This window comes from Oryx dammah, unplaced genomic scaffold (assembly GCF_014754425.2).
Source record: "Oryx dammah isolate SB20612 unplaced genomic scaffold, SCBI_Odam_1.1 HiC_scaffold_2, whole genome shotgun sequence".
Taxonomy (NCBI): domain Eukaryota; kingdom Metazoa; phylum Chordata; class Mammalia; order Artiodactyla; family Bovidae; genus Oryx; species Oryx dammah.
Genome location: NW_024070186.1, coordinates 110482633 through 110502670, shown reverse-complemented (window position 1 = coordinate 110502670; position 20038 = coordinate 110482633). Strand labels below are relative to the sequence as shown.

At 36.1% G+C, this 20038-nt stretch overlaps 1 protein-coding gene across 1 annotated transcript in view; it reads right to left on the bottom strand.

Annotated features, from left to right (window-relative positions):
* Positions 1-2215: 2215 nt before the first annotated feature.
* ZBTB11 (zinc finger and BTB domain containing 11) overlaps positions 2216-20038 on the bottom strand; it is a 30279-nt gene continuing 12456 nt past the window's right edge. The window contains exons 4-11 of the mRNA XM_040225615.1: positions 13783-14618; positions 13403-13582; positions 10244-10489; positions 8584-8728; positions 7784-7901; positions 5227-5385; positions 4928-5103; positions 2216-4347 (exon numbers count right to left, since the gene is read on the bottom strand). Coding sequence (XP_040081549.1) covers positions 3830-4347; positions 4928-5103; positions 5227-5385; positions 7784-7901; positions 8584-8728; positions 10244-10489; positions 13403-13582; positions 13783-14618 — 2378 coding nt within the window. The 3' untranslated portion in view covers positions 2216-3829. The remainder of the gene's footprint in view (positions 4348-4927; positions 5104-5226; positions 5386-7783; positions 7902-8583; positions 8729-10243; positions 10490-13402; positions 13583-13782; positions 14619-20038) is intronic.

Below are 20038 nucleotides of genomic sequence, written 5' to 3'. Positions count from 1 at the left end.
TTTTTGGAGAATTCCATCCACAGGTTGCAAAGAGTCAGACATGACTGAATGACTGAGCACTTTCTAACTGAACTAATATTCCCATGAAAAGACAAAGATTGGCAGCCTGGACTTTTTTTTTCAAGACAATCAGGAAATTTTCTGGTGGTCCAGTGGCTCAGCCTCCATGTTTCCACTGGAGGGGGCATGAGTTCAATCTCTGGTCGGGGAGTTAAGATATTACATGCTGCACGGCCAAAAAAGCCAATCATATACTATGTATAAGAGACATACCTTAAACATGAGGTTATGAGCAGGCTGACAGCAATAAGCATGGTAAAATGCACCACATGAATACCCCCCCCCAAATCCTGATGTAGCTATTTTACTATTCTGAAAAGATTCATTTGGTTGTGTCAGGTCTTGGTTGTGGCATGCAGGATCTCCCACTGCAGTATGTGAGCTCAGTAACTGCTGCACCGGGGCTTATTTGCCCTGCAGCATATGTGATCTTAGTTCCCCAAACAAAGATGGAACCCAAGTCCCCTGAACTGTAAGGTGGACTCTTAACCCCTGGATCACCAGGAAGCCCCTGTAGCTATTTTAATTTCAGTCAAAGTAGACATAAAGCCAGGAGCATTACCAAAGGCTCTTCATTTTACCCTTTCATAATGATACAAGGTTTAACTCACCAGGAAAACAATTCTGTATTAGACAACTAATAACAGCTTCAAGATATATGAAGCAAAAATTGCCAGAGTTATTATAAGGAGGAGAAATAGGCAAATCTACATTCATACGGTAGAGGTATTTTTCTAACTGATAGACCCAACAACCGAGAAAAAAGAATAGGGGTACAGGATATTTGAACAAAAATAATCATTTAATTGACACATATTATAACATGCCTCCACACTGCATAAAATTAAGTTCTCATGAAACATTTACAAAAATTGACCACTGCGTATCCATAAAAAAAAACCCTCATCAAATGTTAAAGAATAAAAAATACACAATGTATTTTTAATCACAGTAAAATAATTTTAGAGATCACTAACAAAAAGATAACCCCCAAACCCTCTATGTTTAGAAGTAAAATATGTGTGAAAGAATAAAGTATAATGAAAATTTAAAAATATTTTAAATCAAGTAACGTGAAGGAATACCATATCCCAATGTGTGGAATGCTGTGAAAGCTGAGTTTTTAGACGAAACTTACAGCTTTAAGTACATACATTAGAAAAGATAAAAGTCAGCAGGCCTTACCTGAATAGTGGTAACTGGAAAGAGGCAGCAAATTAAGCCCAAAGTCAAGACGGCTCAGTGGTAAAGAATCCACCTGCCAATGCAGGAGATGTGGGTTCAGTTTCTGGGTTGGGAAGATCCCCTGGAGAAGGAAATGACAACCCACTCCAGTATTCTTGCCTAGGAAATCCCATGGACAGAGGAGCCTCAGGGGCTACAGACCATGGGGTCACAAAGAGTCCCAGCAACTAAATAACAACCTGTACTCTTAACATTTATAACATTCTGGAGAAATCCAATAAACAGCAGTATTCACTTCAAAACTTCAGATAACAGACTATAAAATAAGCCTGATATATTTATCCAAACAGTAAATGTAAAACCCCTGTTTAGGAACCTCCACGTTCCTAAAGGTTTGAACTGCCATTATAGGTTGAATCCTCTAATTCAGTTATGAGTGGGAAGCATCATGTACAGTTTACACCACAGCTATTAAAAAAGAAAAAAAGACACTGAAGGTCTAGACTAAATCCAGCAGTTAAGGTAACTTTGTGAAATTATGTAAAAAGCCACTGGCATTTAATAAAACAGCATTAACAAGCAGATTTAATCAGGAGATACCTGATCAGACAATAACAAATCAATGTGTGCTTTTAGAAAGGAATTATTATAAACAGTTTCTCCATGGAAATATAAAATTGAATTTTTGGAATCTTAATACTTACTTCTGCATGAAATTTATGTAATTCTCTAAACACACTTAAATTATCCAAACATGGCAGTTAATTGTACTACTTTTGATTTTGTTGTAAGATTATGTTTAAGTGTAATACTAAGTCTTAATAGTATTATATGTTCCCCCAGTGGTTATTTTTAATGTGTTCAATTCCCCTCCACTTTAAAAATGGATTAACTTAATAATAAATAACAGCAACTGATTTATGAGCTGAAAATAGTGACAAGCTTAACTTCAAAGCTTATGCTTTAAACAAGATTCAACATCTTTTATTTACATATTTATGACATACATTAATGGTCTTACCCAGTTCAGTGGTGACAATGGAACATAAAGACAATTCCAAATTTTAGATTGAAATACATTTTCACTAACTGAAACATACAATTAAACAAGCAGCCATTATAAAGCTGTAGACTGTATGTCAATCCGCTTAAAATTGAAAGTCAGCCACACAGCTACCGAAACAATGGGAAATGTGCAAATGCAAATATTACATATGCAGGTATAGCACATGCATGGCATCACATTTATTTTTCTTTTAAGCCACTTAAAGTAAACTGGAATAAGCATTTTAATAATATATATACATCAAGGCACATTCTTTTCTTGTGCTTTAGGAATGATTTACATGTGATTTGCTTATATCTTAATTTAACACCTTATATTAGCTTATTCTAATACTTAGAAGTTTAATTTTAACCATTATAACTTGAGTGGTAGTATCCCAGGAGAGAAATGTGATATCTCCCCATGGTTATTTTGAAAAATGAGAAAATTAAATAGCTTACAGAGGTGGGAATTTAAAAATCAAACACACAAATTAGTTTTTCAGGCAACTTTTAAAAAAAATTTACTTTTAACAATTTGGTGGGCCGTAATCAGTTCCTTTAAGTAGTATACTATAATGAGGGTTGAACTGAGGAATTTTCAATATTCTGAAATTACTTGACAATTATATGGTATCCACAGGACTGCTGTAGATATCTATATTGCTATCCTATTTCTAAACTGCAGTTTTTTTTTAACAAAATTGAACAATTAAACATGATACAAAAGCTGCAAACCACCAAGCCTAGTTTTAACCTTTCTCCCCCCCCATTTATTTTCTTGTTATCAAGGAGAAATTTCCCATCAACAGAGATTATTAACAGTGTTCTTTGCTCATGGTCAATTTACTTGCCTTGAAGGTTAGCATAGTAAGGCTTAATAGGCATTTCATGCATTTGAATTGCATTTGAAAAATTAGCTATTCATTTAAGGGTTCCCCATACAGATTAAGTACACTGTGCAAACTTGATTACAACCTGTAACTCATTAAGTGCTTTACAACAGAATAAAGAATCCCTGACTTTATAAAGGGATAAAATAAATAGTAAGTCAAGAATCACAGATGTGAAGCATTTAAAACAAGGTAACATACCTATGTATCCTACTAAAATGTTTTATATTAGAATTTTTAATCCATAAACAGGGCAAAGGAAATCACAGAACCTCTATATTTTGAGAATAAAAGAGAAAAGCCAATTAGTACAGCCTTTTAAATTCAAAGTTTATATAATCAAGTCAAAATGCAAATAAAACTGTACGGTTTTTAATTTAGTACAGTTCTTTTTAAACATTAATTCATAAAAAGTATACCATGATAATCCACTGCCACCAAATAGATTTGTTTTCAATTTGTTTACAGTAAATGGACTTTTCTACAGAACCATTAGCTAGACAAATCGTTATATGTTAAAATACCACCAAATAGCCCAGAGCCTGGACATACAAACTCCAGGCAGATAGTCACACAGTATTGTAAACAAATGTTCTGTGAGTTCAATATACATGAGACATCACTTCTTTTTATCTCTATTACTACATTCATTCTGTTTCTGAAATATGTGCCACCTCTACTTCAACAGTTTGAATAGCTTCTGCGACTTCAGAGAGCTTCTGTCCTTGCTGCTGTGCCAACACGTAATTAACCACTTGCATGATACTTTGGTCAGAGAGTGTGGATACTGACGGACATTCTTCAGTCGCTGCGACAGCTTCAAGAGCTTCCATAGTTTCTCCCGTCACTACCACAGTTTCAAGTTCTTGAGGACCACTGTTTTCTTGTTCCTGCATATCTGCTGTTAAGATGCTAACAGCATGCTCCACTTGAGTACCCTGGTTATGAAACTGAAGGGTATCTTTTTCCAGCATGATCTTGCAAGGCACATAATCTCTGTGGAATTTAGTCATATGTTTACGGAGTGTTCTAGCATCTATGTAGGCTTCACTACACACAGGACAGACATAAGGCCGTTCACCTGTATGTGTTCTGACGTGGCGTTTCAGAGATCGGGCATCAGCCCAAGCAACTCCACATGTTAAGCACTCAAATGGCTTAACTCCTAGTAAAAAAAAAAAAAAAAAAAAAGGAAAAGGAAAAGAGAGGTGTGTGTGTGTGTGGTGATGTCCAAGTACCAAAATTTATTACAGCTGCTTGATAAATAATGCTTTTAAGTACAGTAGCCCATAAACCTTACTATCTTGACAATGGCCATCTTTTAGTTAGGGCCAAATGGTTTCCCCTAGAATAACGCAGATTCTGGATATAACCTTTCTAAAGATGTTCCTATGGATAGAAGTTACTCTGAGACAATTTTGAGTTTCTGTGAAAGTCCCTTTACAACTTCATAGCAATCCTATAGTCCTAGGATGAAAAAACAGAAGCTCAAGTAATCCATTCCAGCATAAAAATATTAATACAGAATATTAAGCTCACTAAGAAAGGAATCTATCTATCTACACAACAATTAGGTAGTCAGATGCACAATCACTGCTATTATTTGAATAAATCTTCCATAATATGGGATTAATCTCTCATTAAGGAAGATAACAGACAGAGGAATGGAAAAGGAAGAATCACTACTGGACTGGTTTTTATTCTATTTAAAGGTCTATCTATTAAACTACATGAAGTATAGTTACCTCCATGGTTGTTCATATGTCTTCTATACTCTCTCAGCTGAGTGAATTTTCTTCCACATTGTTCACACACCCGTTCCAGGTTTTGCTTTGCTCGTCCTTTTTTTCCATGGGTAGCTTTCTTTACATGCCTTCTGAACAATGCTTTTTCATAAAATTCTTTGCCACATATATTACACCTAAAATAGAAGAAAAACACAAATTATCTTTTACTAAACACCAAAACCATACTAATGGACTAACAATTAATCCAAGTACATACATATCTCAATTAAGCTCAGATTCGCCCCAGATTTACCCACCTGTACGGCTCAGTGACAGAATGAGATTTCACATGGGAATACCAGTCTTTCTTCCAACTATAGCACTTATCACAAAATTGGCACTGGAATGGCTTCACACCAAGATGCTTGTTCATGTGCTGGCGAAGGTCTCTAGCTTCAAAGAAACTTTTCTCACATCTGCAATAACAAAGTCCATTCACCCAAATGGATCATCTTATTCTTTTAAAAGAAGTTTCCAAGAACTCAGTATATTCCTGAGTTTCTAGAACTCTACAAGATGATCCCAATTTAAAACAAAACAAAATCTTAGTATTGTAATCTTGCATCAAGGCTCTAGTGTGTTAAGTTCTTTTAGTTCCAGAGTATTAGAAACACTTTAGAAAGAATCCTGCAAAGCTCCCAAAGGTTATCATAAAGGTGAGTATCTTCTATCTTCTTAACTCCTTGGGATGTGCCCTTTTTACATCCCTTTTCACCCTCTCCCATTCTGTCCATCTGTGGGGGGTAGGATTTACTCCTGCCCATAAGGATGGAGCAACTAACTTAGGTATAAGTCAATCAGAGCACAGCATTCTCTCGGCCATTGTGACTGATCCACATAAGACCAAATGCCTTAGCCAGATTCAATGGGAGTGACCTCAGGGCTTTTATAGGAACATGAGAAATGCAGCTGGACAATTTGGGAGTTGAGGGGATGTGAGGCTGAAATCATTGCCACTGTCTTATCCACATGGAGCCTCACAGAAATCAAGTGCTAATGAATCTGAAATCAATTTACATTAAACCATTCAGGCTCCTAGTTCATTCAAGCCAGTTTAAACTGGGTTTTCTTACATTTGCACGTATAAGGGTATGCATAATAAACTACTTTTCTTTTAAAGTAAGACTGAGTAAGGGGACTCCCCCTTCCAATGCAGGGGGTCGTGGGTCTGATTCCTGGTCAAGGAGCTAAGATCCCACATGCCTCAGGGCCAAAACATAAAACAGAAGCAATACTGAAACAAATTCAAAAAAGGCTTTAAAAATGGTAAACATCAAAAAATCTGTAAAAAATAAAAATAAGACTGATCAGAGTGACATCAGCAAATATGGGCAGAGTTGGTAACTCCAAAAGCCCAACCTTCCACAAAATCAGTAGACAAAGTGGCAAAAACGGTCAGAATCAATTTTACTGGAGCTCTGGAAACTGATTAAAAGTTGACAGCAACCAGGTAATTATTTAATTAAGAAAAAAAATGGCTGAATCCTGGTAAAAGAACTTTGTGGCATTTCAACTCATCCTGACCCCATCCCCTGGCTCCTCAGCTCAGTAGACACAGAATTCATTCTCGCTATGGGTTCACGTATCAGAGGGACTTAAACCAAACTGTAGTTGTTTTGAACCATCTGGTACCTCTCAAAGTGCTTGCTTTTATTTAGCCAAATTCCCCCAGGGCTGAGGACCTGGGGAGTGGTGGGGAGAGTAGAGGGGAGGGATTGGTTGGAAACATTTAAAGGTAAAGGTATTAGCCACAGCTGCTGGGGCAAGGAATGGCAGTTGGGAGGAAAGGCTGGAGAATGAGATACTTCAGGAAATAAGACTTCTGAAAAACTCTCACATATTCCCAGGCATCTAGAAGTCCAAATTATTTGCCCAGGGCTGGCACATTCTCAGAAAAGACCTGAAAATGCTTCATGCTCTCACTGATGGCTGACTCTGCACAAACAGAGAAGACGAAGGCAGGATTGTAAACTGCCTGGCTGAGTGTTGAAGGCATTCTGGAATCAGTGGTGATGCTTGCACAACACTGAATGTACCAAGAGCCACTGAACACTTTAACATGATAAATGTTATGTTATATGAACTTTATAAAAGGGATCTCAGGAGGTTCTGGGAAAAGAGGGAGAGGAAAGGAGTCTGAAGAAAAAGAGAAATGAGCAACAAGTCCAGTACTTCAGAAGCATTGTCTATAAAGAATCTCTGCCTGGCACCAAGGGACCCTTCATTCCTACAGTCCCTACCCCTCGGTCGCACATTTGAAGAATTTCTTTAAGGCGTTTAAAATGAATGATGCATATGGTATGAGATTTATAATGCAAATAAAACTGCTAAATATTAAATAGGAACACCTAGACAAAGGCAAACTGATTAAAATCAAGAGTAAACAAATAGTAAAATTTTTAAAAAAGTAAAATAGTTTACTACTAGATTCAACTTTTTTTTTTCCAGTTTTACTGAAGTGTAACTGCCAAAACTGTAAAAAAAGATGTGTAAAACATGATGATTCAGTATGTGTGTTACACACACATGCACACTGTGAAAGGATTTCTACCATTTGTTAACACATCCATCACCTCAGATATACATATATATGTGTGTATGTTTATATAATTACATATGAATATTCAAGTTCCACTTCCTTAGCAGAGTTCAATTACAGTTGAACTTTGAAAGTAATACATTATCAACAGTGATACTGTATCAAACTGTATCTAATCAACTTCAGCCACCTCAAATATTTTCCTTTGAAACAACTTTCAAATGAACTAAGTAAGAACATAAATTAATTGAATGGTTCACATACTAAATACTTACTGAGTACAATGATAGCCTCGAACCTCAGGCTTTGGTTGGTGTTTCTTTAGGTGCTTGCTAAGCCCAGAGCCTCTATGAAAAGACTTTCCACAAACTGAGCAAAGGTACTTGGACTCTCCTATAAAAATTAAAAAGCATGTCACAAATCCAGCGATCAGGTGCTCTTCTAACAACACTTTATGTCATACTTCAGAAGCTACTTTATCAAGTGAACACAGAAGCTATGATTTTTGGCACCCACCTTCTAAGAATAACAAACTATGTCAAATATCCTATTTCCTCTCAATACAGTACTAGTGAGGCCACTACTGCCCAAAGAATTTGGGAGGCTTGCATGGTCATCTGGATTATAACAGTGTAGAGTTGTATACAAGTTCTACAGCAGTTATCTACCCTTCCTTCATCAGCCACTTCTACATAACTGCTTTAAACATGTGAAAATAAGTATATGTGGACTAAAAATTCTAATAAAATTATAAACCACATACTTGTTGACAGCTACATCTGCTTATTGCTTAACTTTTAAAAAAATTAATTTAATTAGAAGATAATTACTTTACAATATTGCGGTGGATTTAGCCATACTTTGACATGAAGCAGACATGTGCACTAATTAAAAAAAATTTTTTTTAACTTTTATACAAATAAGATAGCTCTAAAACTAGACGTAAGAACAACTTTTAAGCTTTACTCTCATTAATTACAAAAACTGCACATATACAGTCTTATAGCATAATCAATACACTAGGTAAGCTACCAGTATATAACATGTAACTATGTCAATATAAATGTCTCATTACCTGTGTGAATACTCATATGTTCTTGAAGACTCCTTTTGGTAACAAATGACTTCACACATAGTTCACACTGGAACTGCTTCTGTGACTGATGGAGACTCTGGTGTAATTTTAGGCCGTGTTTGTAGATGAAAGTCTTTCCACAGACCTAAAGGAGCATGGGTATTTAAACAAGTAAAACAGAAAAAGAATTAAGGGCTGTTTCTGAAGAATGAAGACAGAGAAGCTAGTACGCTATTTTAAATTAAAACCTTAACTTATAAACAAAATGACAACGTTTAAGTTGAAACAAGGGCCTAAGATTTTAAGCTCACTGATTATCTCCTGATTCCGTACTTAACAAATACTTCTATTTTTCTTACAACCATGTAATCTGTGGAAGAACTCAAAACAGTACCAAAAAGCCCTCACACTGTCTTTTCTGAAGCTGGTAAACAATATACATTAAAAGAGACATGGAAGCTTAGTCAAGAACAATATACTCATTCACATCTATACCAACTAAAACAGTGCTTCTTAAACTCTCTATGATGAAGTACCAGTTTTTTTTTTCCTTTCCTCAATCTATTAGGGATTTTTGTTAAACACAATAAAGATGTCAAACAATGTCAAATTGCCATGACAGTTGCTTACTCTCCATTTTTTCACTTATCTTCCATGGGCCACACATCTTGAGTAGTGCTACAGTAGAAGACCAGAGGTCCAATTAACACTTAATTTTTAAATATATGAATACAATGATGGTTAGGACTTGGCTTCAGAATAACTGAAGGGAAGGGGTAGGAAGGGAGTGAGTGACAGTCATATAAAACACAAGTAACCATAGATAACCAAGAAGGACCTACTGTATAGCACGGGGAACTACACTCAGTATCTTCTAATAACCTATAGTAGAAAAGAATCTAAAACAGAATGAATAAATAACTGAATAACTTTGCTGTGTATCTAAAACTAACACAAAATTATAAATCAACTGTATTTCAATAAAATTTTTTTAATTAAAAAAAAAAACTTGCAAATGACCATGTGTTGGTAACTACTAAAGCTGGGTAAAGGGTACATAAGGGTTTATCCTATTCTCTGACATTCTTTTTTCATATAATACAAAGCTTAAAAAAACAACAGAGAAAAACATTAAAAATGTTACTGGCTCCAAAACTATCAATAAAAATAGTGGGTCATCCTTAAATGCAAGGCTACAGGTGCTGCTAGAAATTTTTCACTGTTTCAAATAGCCCAAAGCTGGCTTATCACAGGATTCTGAACCAGCAATCACATTTTGACATTTAGTCTTCAGCTTTGGAGAAGGACACAGAGTTTAGGCAGAATTTCTGCTAAGATTTAAGTCACAGGTTCCTTCCCAAGCCAGGCTGGCCCTGCCGAACATGAAGGTATGATTTAGAAGCTGGTTATTCTCACCCAGTACCACTGTGAATTCCATCACGTCTCCTCAACACTCTCAATAGATTTACTTCAAACTACAACTTCAGATAACAAATTAAAGAGCAAAAAAGGGGATCACCCTTGACCTAAGCAACAAACTGAAAAAGTTATGGACTTTAAGGGATATTTTACTAAAGTGATGTGGCTCCAGATTCAACCAGTCTTATTGTCAGTTATATTCTGCTGCTGCTGCTGCTAAATAACAATATAATGATTTTACCTGGCATGCATGTGGTTTTACACCTGTGTGCTTTAACATATGTATTCGAAGAGAATATAATTTAGGCAATGTCCTTCCACATATGGAACATATAAATTCTCGTTTGGTTCTGCCCTTCTCAGATGATGACCCTGATGCCTCATTCGATGTGGAACTGGAAGAGGACGAAGTAGGTGCATCTTTCCTGGTATGTCGAATAAGGTGGGCTCGTAAGGAGGCACTGTACTGAAACTGTTTCTTACACAACTAAAAGAAAAAGTAAGTTAAGTTCTACCTCAATGTATTTTCATTACAAATGTTAAGTGAAACGCAACTCATATTTCAACTTGCCATTTGTCTGTTACAATTACATAAACACATACACTATATAAAAGACACAGTATACCAGGTACCAGATTATACAGATAAAAGGGACAGACCCAGTCTCTACTCTGCAGGGGTTTATAATCTAACCACAGAAAAAGGATTTATATGCAAAGAGGTGAAATATTTAAGAAGGGGGAGTAATCAGAGCAAGGAAAAGCCTCAGACAAAAGGAAGCACACTATCACTACATGAATACTAACAGTTGTTAGGTGGGAACAACAACAGGGGCTTGAAAAAGTAGGAGGATAAAACTGTGATAGTCCTTGGGACTTGTTTGCTTTTAATTTTTACATTGTGTTTGTTTTTTATGTTTCATTTATTTGGCTGCGCTGGGTCTCAGCTGTGACAGACAGAATTTTTGGTCTTTGCTGCGACATGTGAGATCTAGTTCCCCCACCAGGGGTTGCACCTGGCCCCATGCGTTGGGTGTGTGGAATCTTCGCCACTGGACAGCAAGGAAGGTCCTTAAGCTTTATCCTGTACTTGCCGAGTATTCCTGAAAGCTTTGCTCTTTATTTTAAAATCAATGCTATACACAGTCACAATCCATAAGACGTTTTTTAAAATAAATAAAACTGGCCTGTTGGTCCACTACTTCTACTTTTTTGACACTTTCTCAATGATCATCTCTGTGATTCTGAATAATATGAACAATAGGAGGTGAGTCTCTCCTTTACCTTTCACTCTCTACACATACACAATTCCTTTCATTACCATACTTGCTCAAGACAGCTTTATTGTCATTTTGGTGAGATCAATTTCAGTGCTTATATTATTTGGATGATGTACATGTTATTACAGCTGGACAATATAGTACAGTATGATTTTCTTCCCTTTCCTTTTGCTTTCCCTTTTATTTCTCTTCGTATTTATTGCTAATTTGTCAAACCTTCCCTCCATTGTGGGCTGAGAGAAGGTTTAAACACATCACCTTGTGGGATATCTCTGTCAAAGCACTATGCTGTGTTCCAAACTGGTGCAACTGTTTCACAGATTGGACCCCATGTTTTCCACTTTCCATGTCTTGCTCATTTTGGTGGAATACCTCTACCAACAGCTTTCTGAGAAAGGGAATTTAGGGGGTAAAACTGCAGACCTTGCAAGTCTTGAAACTGTTCTTACTATACCATCGCAAATATAGTCTGACTATTGACTTCAAGTTAGAAATCATTTCCTTTTATAATATTACAGATATTGTCCCTTTATCGTCTAGCTTCCACTGTTGCTACTGAAATGTCTGAAGCTATTCTAACTCTTTTCCTTTCTCTCTTCCAATTTGTAAGATTTTCTTTGTCCCCTGATTCAGAAATTTCATAATGCATTTGGTAAAGAATTATTTTAAACCATGATTCTGAACATCTAAAGTGCCCTTTTAACAAGGAAACTTCTATGTTCAAGTTCTAAAATGTTTTTTTCATTGCATTAATTATTTCTTTCTCTCCATGCTGTTTAGAATTACTTGGACATTAGAATACAACTAGATTAATCTTCAGTTTCTTTCACTCCCATTCTTACCTTGTGTTTTATTTTCTGAGTGATTTAGTCAATTATGTTCCCTAACTTTTCAGAGACTTTTTTTATATGTTATACATTTTATTCCTAAAAAACTGTTCTGTTTTCTTAAAGTACCCTTTTAAAAACATAGTACAAGATTATTGTTTCACTGACATAATCTCTTCCTTTATCTCTAACATAAATCATACTTGTGTTTGGGGTTTTATGTGCATTTTTTTTTTTTTAAGTTTTCTTCTAACTGCATAGTCTTGAATTCCTCAAAGTTGCTTTTTGCTTGAAATATTTGTCATGAGTCTGTATACCTGATGTTTATTCACATTTCAGAGTAAGACATTTAAAAACTAATTGGAACTTGTGTGTAAATAGGGAAGTAAACGGTCAACCCCGGCTTTAGTGAGTGGTATCTCTAGGTCTTTTTTTTAACTGGGCTTCAGATTTCTCATCTCTAAGAAATCTTTCTATTTTAAGGTTAAGGGTTCGGCTGTTAACATTCCAGGACCTGAGTAGGGAAAGAGCACTTTCAATATTCTATAGTATAGAAGCTTCTACTTTCCCTTGTCGGGTATACCGCACTGATACATTCACCCTCGTATCCAGTGTTCTCTAGAGCAGCTGTGGTTTTACCTTTTTCAGAGAGTAGAAGATGGATCTTTGACTGACGGCATGGTGGTAGTGATTCACTTGCTTCTTAAAAAGACTTTCTAACCATCAGCCTTACCTCTACTTTCAAGGTCACTAGTATCATTAATTCCTGAACCTCCTGGTAGTTCTGCAATACAATCTGGATTGATTCTTAGCTTTCCATGCTGAAAGGCTGGGAATGAGCCCTTTCAAATCTACTGACTCAATGACTCCATCGAGGGACTTCCCTGGCAGTCCAGTGGTTAAGACCCCACACTCCCACGGAGCATAGGTCTGATCCCTGGTCGGGGAACTAGGATTCCAGTGCTATGTGGAACAGTTAAAAAACAAAAAAACAAAAAACACTACATTTATGTATCAGAGGCCAGAATTTAGTTGCTATGGTCTCTTGTTCTTTTTGCCTCTCTATGAACTTTCTAAAAAGATCATTTTACTGTCATCTTTCTATGGAAGAAGCAGAGGTAAGTCATTGAACATTTTTTGACAAGAACATGACATGTATCAATCAGCAGATAACTATGACAGCAATATAAGGGAGAAGGAGAATACAAATGGTAGCATAATAACAAAGCAGTAAACTGGATTCTATTTATAAAGAAGTTAGGGCCGTTTGTAATTCGCTTTCCAGATACTTACTGGACACTTGTAATCTCTAGCTCTTTCATGTTTCAGTATGTGCTTTATAAGGGCATATCGTCTCTGAAAAACCATTCCACATTCCCCACATTTATGGGATGCTTCTTCCTCTGTATTCTCTTTAGCATCTCTTTTTGGCTGTTTCATCTTTTTTCCTCTTTGAACTAATTTCTGAGCCACCTGATTAAGGAACAGAAAACACAATCCAAATTTAACTTTCTCAAATTCACATTACTTTATTAATAACATTGGTATTTAAAACATTAAATTGCTTTCCTGCACCCACTCCCCTCCCCCTCAAAATATATTTCATCATAAATTTATCAATAGAATGCTTTCAACTTAAAAAACTACAAAGGTGAACTCTTTCTTCATCATACCTGTTGAACTGCTGACTTGGGAATGGCTTTCCGTTTCTGCAGCTTCTTCTCCATTCCTTTGTGTAGTCGGATATATCCTCCTTCATTAACAGAACGCTGCCGAAGTCTGCTTCTGTAAGTATCGTCATCGGGGCTATGGTCCATCAGTGCTGTCGGTTCAGCTAGATTTTCCTCATCTTTTGAGGACGGGTCAAGGTCCTGCCTATGCTCTGAAATGTCTTCAGCACAGATATCCTCAGCTGCTGTATTATTTCCTGTATCAGTGTTTCCTGGAGAGCTGATTACATTCTCTTGTGAAGGCTTAGGATGAGTACTAGAAACTGTGCTATCTTCTCTGCTGTTTAAAGTTTCCAGTTCTGTCTGGTTGTTTTTTGTTACTAAATCAATAGACTCCATTTCAGGTTGGGAATCAGTTACACAGCCCACAGGTGACGCAGTGGCTTCAGCCTGTGAAGAAACCTGGGGCTCGGGTTGTTGTCCTAGCTCTCCATTCTGCTCTGGCAATTCTCCATTCATCAGTAGTACAATCTCACAATCCCCAAGTTCAGTGGATAAAGTTGTTGTGGTTCCTGTGTTGTTAGCCATGGGAGGTGCTGTACCTCCACCTTGTTCTTGTAAGTCCTGTGTAGATGCAACTGTTTGTACTTCACCCTTCTTATACACTGTTAGCTGCTTCTCTTCCATTAGTTTATGCACACTTTCACAGATTTCTAAAACTTCTGACATAAAAAGATGACGAGCCAAGATGGCTACATCAGCCATGCTACAGAAGTCAAAACTTAGCACAGAAGTATAGGCAAATTCCAGTAAAGGAAGGAAACTAGCCTTACAAAAACCTATGCGAAACAAGGAAGATGAAAGACAAAAAAGTCAAATCACCACTAACACACCTTGTAAAAACAACTAATTTATCTTTATGACAATATAAAATATAATATAAAGGCAAATATAACCATTTATTCTGCAATTAAAACACTCTAGAATTGTTTTGAGCTCTGGCCGCTTATTAAGCCTTGACTAACTCACTTCCATGAGTCGTGTCTCTCAATACCTAAAATAGAAAATAATATCACACTTACTACCTCAAAGAGTTGTTGTAAGGCAGTCATTTTCAAATTGTACTCCTTAGAACCCCGGGGGTTCCTCAAATTCCCCTCAAGAAACAGCTGCTGGAGAACGGAGGGTACAAAAAGAGAGGGAGGCAGGTGAGTAGGCAGGGTCCAACCAACCCATCCCCTAACCTCACTGCAGTAAACACAGCTGTGCATTTCAAAACAGAAGCTCATATAAAAATTTGATTGTGAACAAAGTGTTCTATTACTAAAAATTTTAAAACAAGGTCTAAAACAGAGGGTCGGAAAAATTTTTCTGTCAAGAATCAGATAATAAATACTGCAGGCAATAAGGCATCTGTTTCAACTACTTAATTCTGCCACTGTAGCTGGAAAAAGAAACCACGTATTGTAACATGCATGTAAAGGAGTGTGGCTATGTCGCAATATAACTTTATGGAGGAAAAGAAGGGAGGACTGCCCTTCCGGCTATAGTTTGCTTATCTTTGGTCTAAGGAATAAGACAAATTACTACACACCAGGCATTGGAGAAGGCAATGGCACCCCACTCCAGTACTCTTGCCTGGAAAATCCCATGGACGGAGGAGCCTGGTAGGCTGCAGTCCATGGGGTCGTGAAGAGTCAGACATGATTGAGTGACTTCACTTTCACTCTTCACTTTCATGCACTGGAGAAGGAAATGGCAACCCACTCCAGTGTTCTTGCCTGGAGAATCCCAGGGATGGGGGAGTCTGGTGGGCTGCTGTCTCTGGGGTCGCACAGAGTCGGACACGACTGAAGCGACTTAGCAGCAGCAGCAGCAGCAGCAGGCATTAGGTTCCCATTTTATGTGAGAAAATAAGATCAGTTCCATTCTAAGTTCTCAGTACTTCACATTCAAAGACCATTGTTAATATTCCCATGATTCAGAAATTAGAAGATTACATGGTCATAAGTCCAATTCCATCTCCATAACCAAAATGAACTAACAGTTTATACAGCTTTTTAAGAGTCTTTTTATACAGCCCAATAAATACTCTTCTGTCTCCTTCTTACAACAGGCATCGATTTACACACACTTTACTGTGCCTTGCTTTTCTATGTAATAATTTATCTTAACAGATCTTTTATTAAAAATGACAGAGGGCCAAAGCAACCTTTTAAAAACTCATGTTTGCAGTATTTTCAGTTTTGACTGAAGATACATAAAATGTGGTCCTTTTACATAGGCAAATAAGGGCTAAGCAAGTAACAAGCATACAAGGAAGCCTTAACCTATGAGATGTACTAGGAGTCAGGTTGAAAGTTGGGGAGACATCACATCAACATGACTAACATCGCTAATTCTGTCATTCCTAGGAAAGCTGATAATTAAGTTGGCTGAAGCCATATTAATACTGCTACAAATTATGAAATTAAGTTAATAAGCTTGAGGTAAGAAAGAGTATTTCTTAAAAAAAAAACACACTTTGGTCTTTTACCTAGTACCTTTTTAATTTCTAAGTTGAAGTCAATCCAGAAGCATGGAAGAATACTGTTAAAATGATCATACTACTAAAAGAAATCTACAGATTAAATGTGATCCCTATTAAATTATTCATGACATTTTTCACAGTACTAGAACAAATAAACCTACAATTTATAGGGAACCACAGAAGATCCAGAATAGCCAAAGCAATCCTGAGTAAAAAAAAAACAAAGCAGGAGGGAGGCTTCAGACAATAAATACAATGCTATAGTAATTAAAATCGTTTGGTACTGGCACAAAACAAACATGGATCAATGGAACAGAATAGAGAGCCCAAAATAAACCCATAAACCTAGAGTCGATTAATCTTCAAAAAAGGAGCCAAGAATATGCAATAGGAAGAAGTCTCTTCAACAAAGGGTGTTGGGCATGTTGGAAGCTACATATAAATCAATGAAATTGGAACGCTCCTTCACATGATACACAAAAATAAACTCAAGATAGCTTAAAGACTAAATATAAGACACGACACCATAAAAATCCTAAAAGAGACCATAGGCAAAACATTTCTTGACATAAACATACCAATTTTTTTTTCTTAGGTCAATCTCTCCAGGCAATAGACGTAAAAGCAAAAATAAACAAAATGGGGCCTAATCAAACTTAGAGACTTTTGCACAGCAAAGGAAACCACAAACAAAAAGGAAAGGTAATCTATGGAATGGGAGAAAATACTAGCAAACAATGTGACCAACAACGGTTTAATCTTCAAAACACACACAGCTCATACAACAACATCAACAGAACAAACAACCCAATCAAAAAATGGACGGAAGAACTAAATAAGGCATTTCTCCAAAGAAGACATATAGATGGACAATAGGCACATGAAAAGACATTCAACACTGCCACTGTGGAGAACAATATGGAGGGTCCCCCCAAAATCATGACCACAGTTGCCATATGATCCATCAATCTCACTCCTGGGCGTATCTCCAGACAAAACTATAATTCCAAAAGATACATGTACCTCTATATTCACAGCAGCAGTATTTACAACAGCTAAGACATTGAAACAATCTAACTGTCCACAGACAGATTAATGGATAAAGAAGATGTGCTACATATGTACAATAAAATATTGCTCAGCCATTAATTGCAGCTACATGGATAGTCCTAGCAATTATCATACTAAGTAAAATCAGAGAGATAAAGACAAATACTATACGGTATCACTTATACCTGGAATCTAAAATATGACACAAATGAACCTACAAAACAGAAATAGACACACAGAGAACAGACTTGTTGCCAATGGTAAAGGGGAGTGGAGGAGGACTAGGGTGGGAGTTTGGGGTTAGCATATGAAAACTACTATATAATAGGATTGGTAACACCAAGGTCCTGTATAGCACAAGAAACTCACTATGCAGTGATAAACCATAAAGGAAAAGAATATTTAAGAAGAATATATATATAAAACAATCACTTTGCTGTACAGCAGAAATTAATGTAATGCTGTACAACATTGTAATCAACTATACTTCAATTTAAAAAATTTGGTTAATAGGTAAAAAGGATTACTGGGCTTTTGTTTACCGAAGTACAGAAGACATACAATATATGTTTCAGGGGTACAACAGTATCCCACAATTTTTAAAGGTTATACTTCCGCTTGTAGTTATTCCCTGTACTGTATAATATATCTTTGGAGTCAAGTATTTTTTAAGAGCAGTGCTGAGCAAGCACCATTGATTGCTACTGACTAGACTATTTTACAACTCTGTAAAAATTAACCTACAGAAAAATAATAGCAAGCGCAAATGAATTATAAAAGAATAAGAAGTTATTTCTGTCAGGGTTGGATAGGTAACCCCAAAATTTTATTGGTTTATTTCTCCATAGGGTATTAACCAATTTTTCATCCATCAGCAAATTCATTTTGAGCAAAGTCATTTCTCTGGTTGAAAGACAACAGATACAACTCTTGGGAATTCTATAAGAAGCAGTTTTAACATCGTACTGGTTTCTGCAATTAATTATATAAGACCTTGAACTATAGTATTTGCATAAAAGTTAGGTTTTTAACACTTAAAAATTATGTTTTGGCCAAAGGGAAAAGAAAGTTTTCCTGTAAACAGCCAGATAAGCAAATGTTTTAGGTTCTGTGGACCACTGGTTTTTCTAGCAACTATTCAATTCCACCTTTGTAAGTTCAAAAGCAGCCACAGACAATATGCAAATGAATGGGTGTGGTTGTCTCAATAAAACTTTATCTACAAAAGTGGTCAGTGGGCCAAGATTTGGCATGCAAGTTGTAGTTTGCCAGCTTTTTTCTTTTTTAAGCCAGTAAAACTTTAGTAAAAAAAAATTTTTGAAATGAGAGAAAATGCACAAGGAATGAAAGAGATATCTACAGTCATTGGAAGCATTTATAAAAGGATATAAAAAAATCCTATGCTGGGGCAGAGCTTCCTTGCCTGATAGCTGGCATCTCTTACAAACATCCTACACTAATAAATCTATTTCTTGCCTATCACTTTGCCTCTTGCTGAATTTCTCCTGCACGAAAAATTGTTTTTTTGTGCCAGAATTCCTTGGGAGTCCAGTGGTTGGGACTCTGAGATTTCACTGTGGAGGGCCTGGGTTTCATCCCTGGTCCCAGAACTAAGATCCTGCAGGCTGCACAGCATGGCCAAAAAAAACCAAAAAATTGTGCCAATAAATTTGAAAATTTAGATGAAAGAGACATTTTATGGCAAATACACAACCTTCTATAAATTACTCAAGATGAAATAGAAAATCTATAGAATAATTTCCTAACTATTAAATGTGTCAAAATTAGTAGCTAGAAATCTTGCCCAAAAGTCTACTACAGGCCCAGTCAATTTTAGCCATCATTCTACCAAATATTCAAGAGATAAATCTAATTTCATAGTAACTACTTCAGTGAATGTAAAAAATTGGAAGGAACATACAGTTTATAAGATTAAGCTGACACGACAAACTGTGACAAAGAAAAACTACTCCTAAGTACAGATGCAAACAGTCTAACATTAGTACTCTAAACCAGTTTGTACAAACCATTCTAAGCGGTTTGTACAAAATATGATATATTATGACTAAAGTGGATTTATTTCAGGAATGAAAAACTGGGTTAACATTAGTAATCCAATGTAAAATTTCCCACATTAACAGAATGAAAAAATAAAGATGGTCTCAACAGACACAGAAAAAGTAAAGTGCTAAGTCCACATTTATTTCAGAGGGAATTTCCTTAATGTTAAAGAGGGTAAAGGATTATCTATTTAAAACATTTACCAAACAATATATTTCACAGTAAAAAAACAAAAACACCTTTTCTTTAGAATGGGAGTAAGTGAACTCTTTATCACTACCTCTATTCAACTGCTATTTTTTTTGAGGTTCTAAATGGCACTATAAAGTAATGGGGAAAGTTAAAAATATAAGGACTGGAAAGACAGAAACAAAACCATTACTATTAGCACATAATATATTTGTTTTATAGGAAAATCTCAAAGAATCTATAGGTAGATGTCTGAATGACTAAGGTAATTAAGCAGTACTACTGTATTTAGTAACCAACAATTAATAAAAATAAATCAGAGATTATATAATTTTAAAAAATTATAATAGTATCAAAAAGTATAAACTACCTTAAAATAATCTAACAAAAGATGTGCAAGGGAGTTCTCTGGTGGTCCAGTGGCTGAGA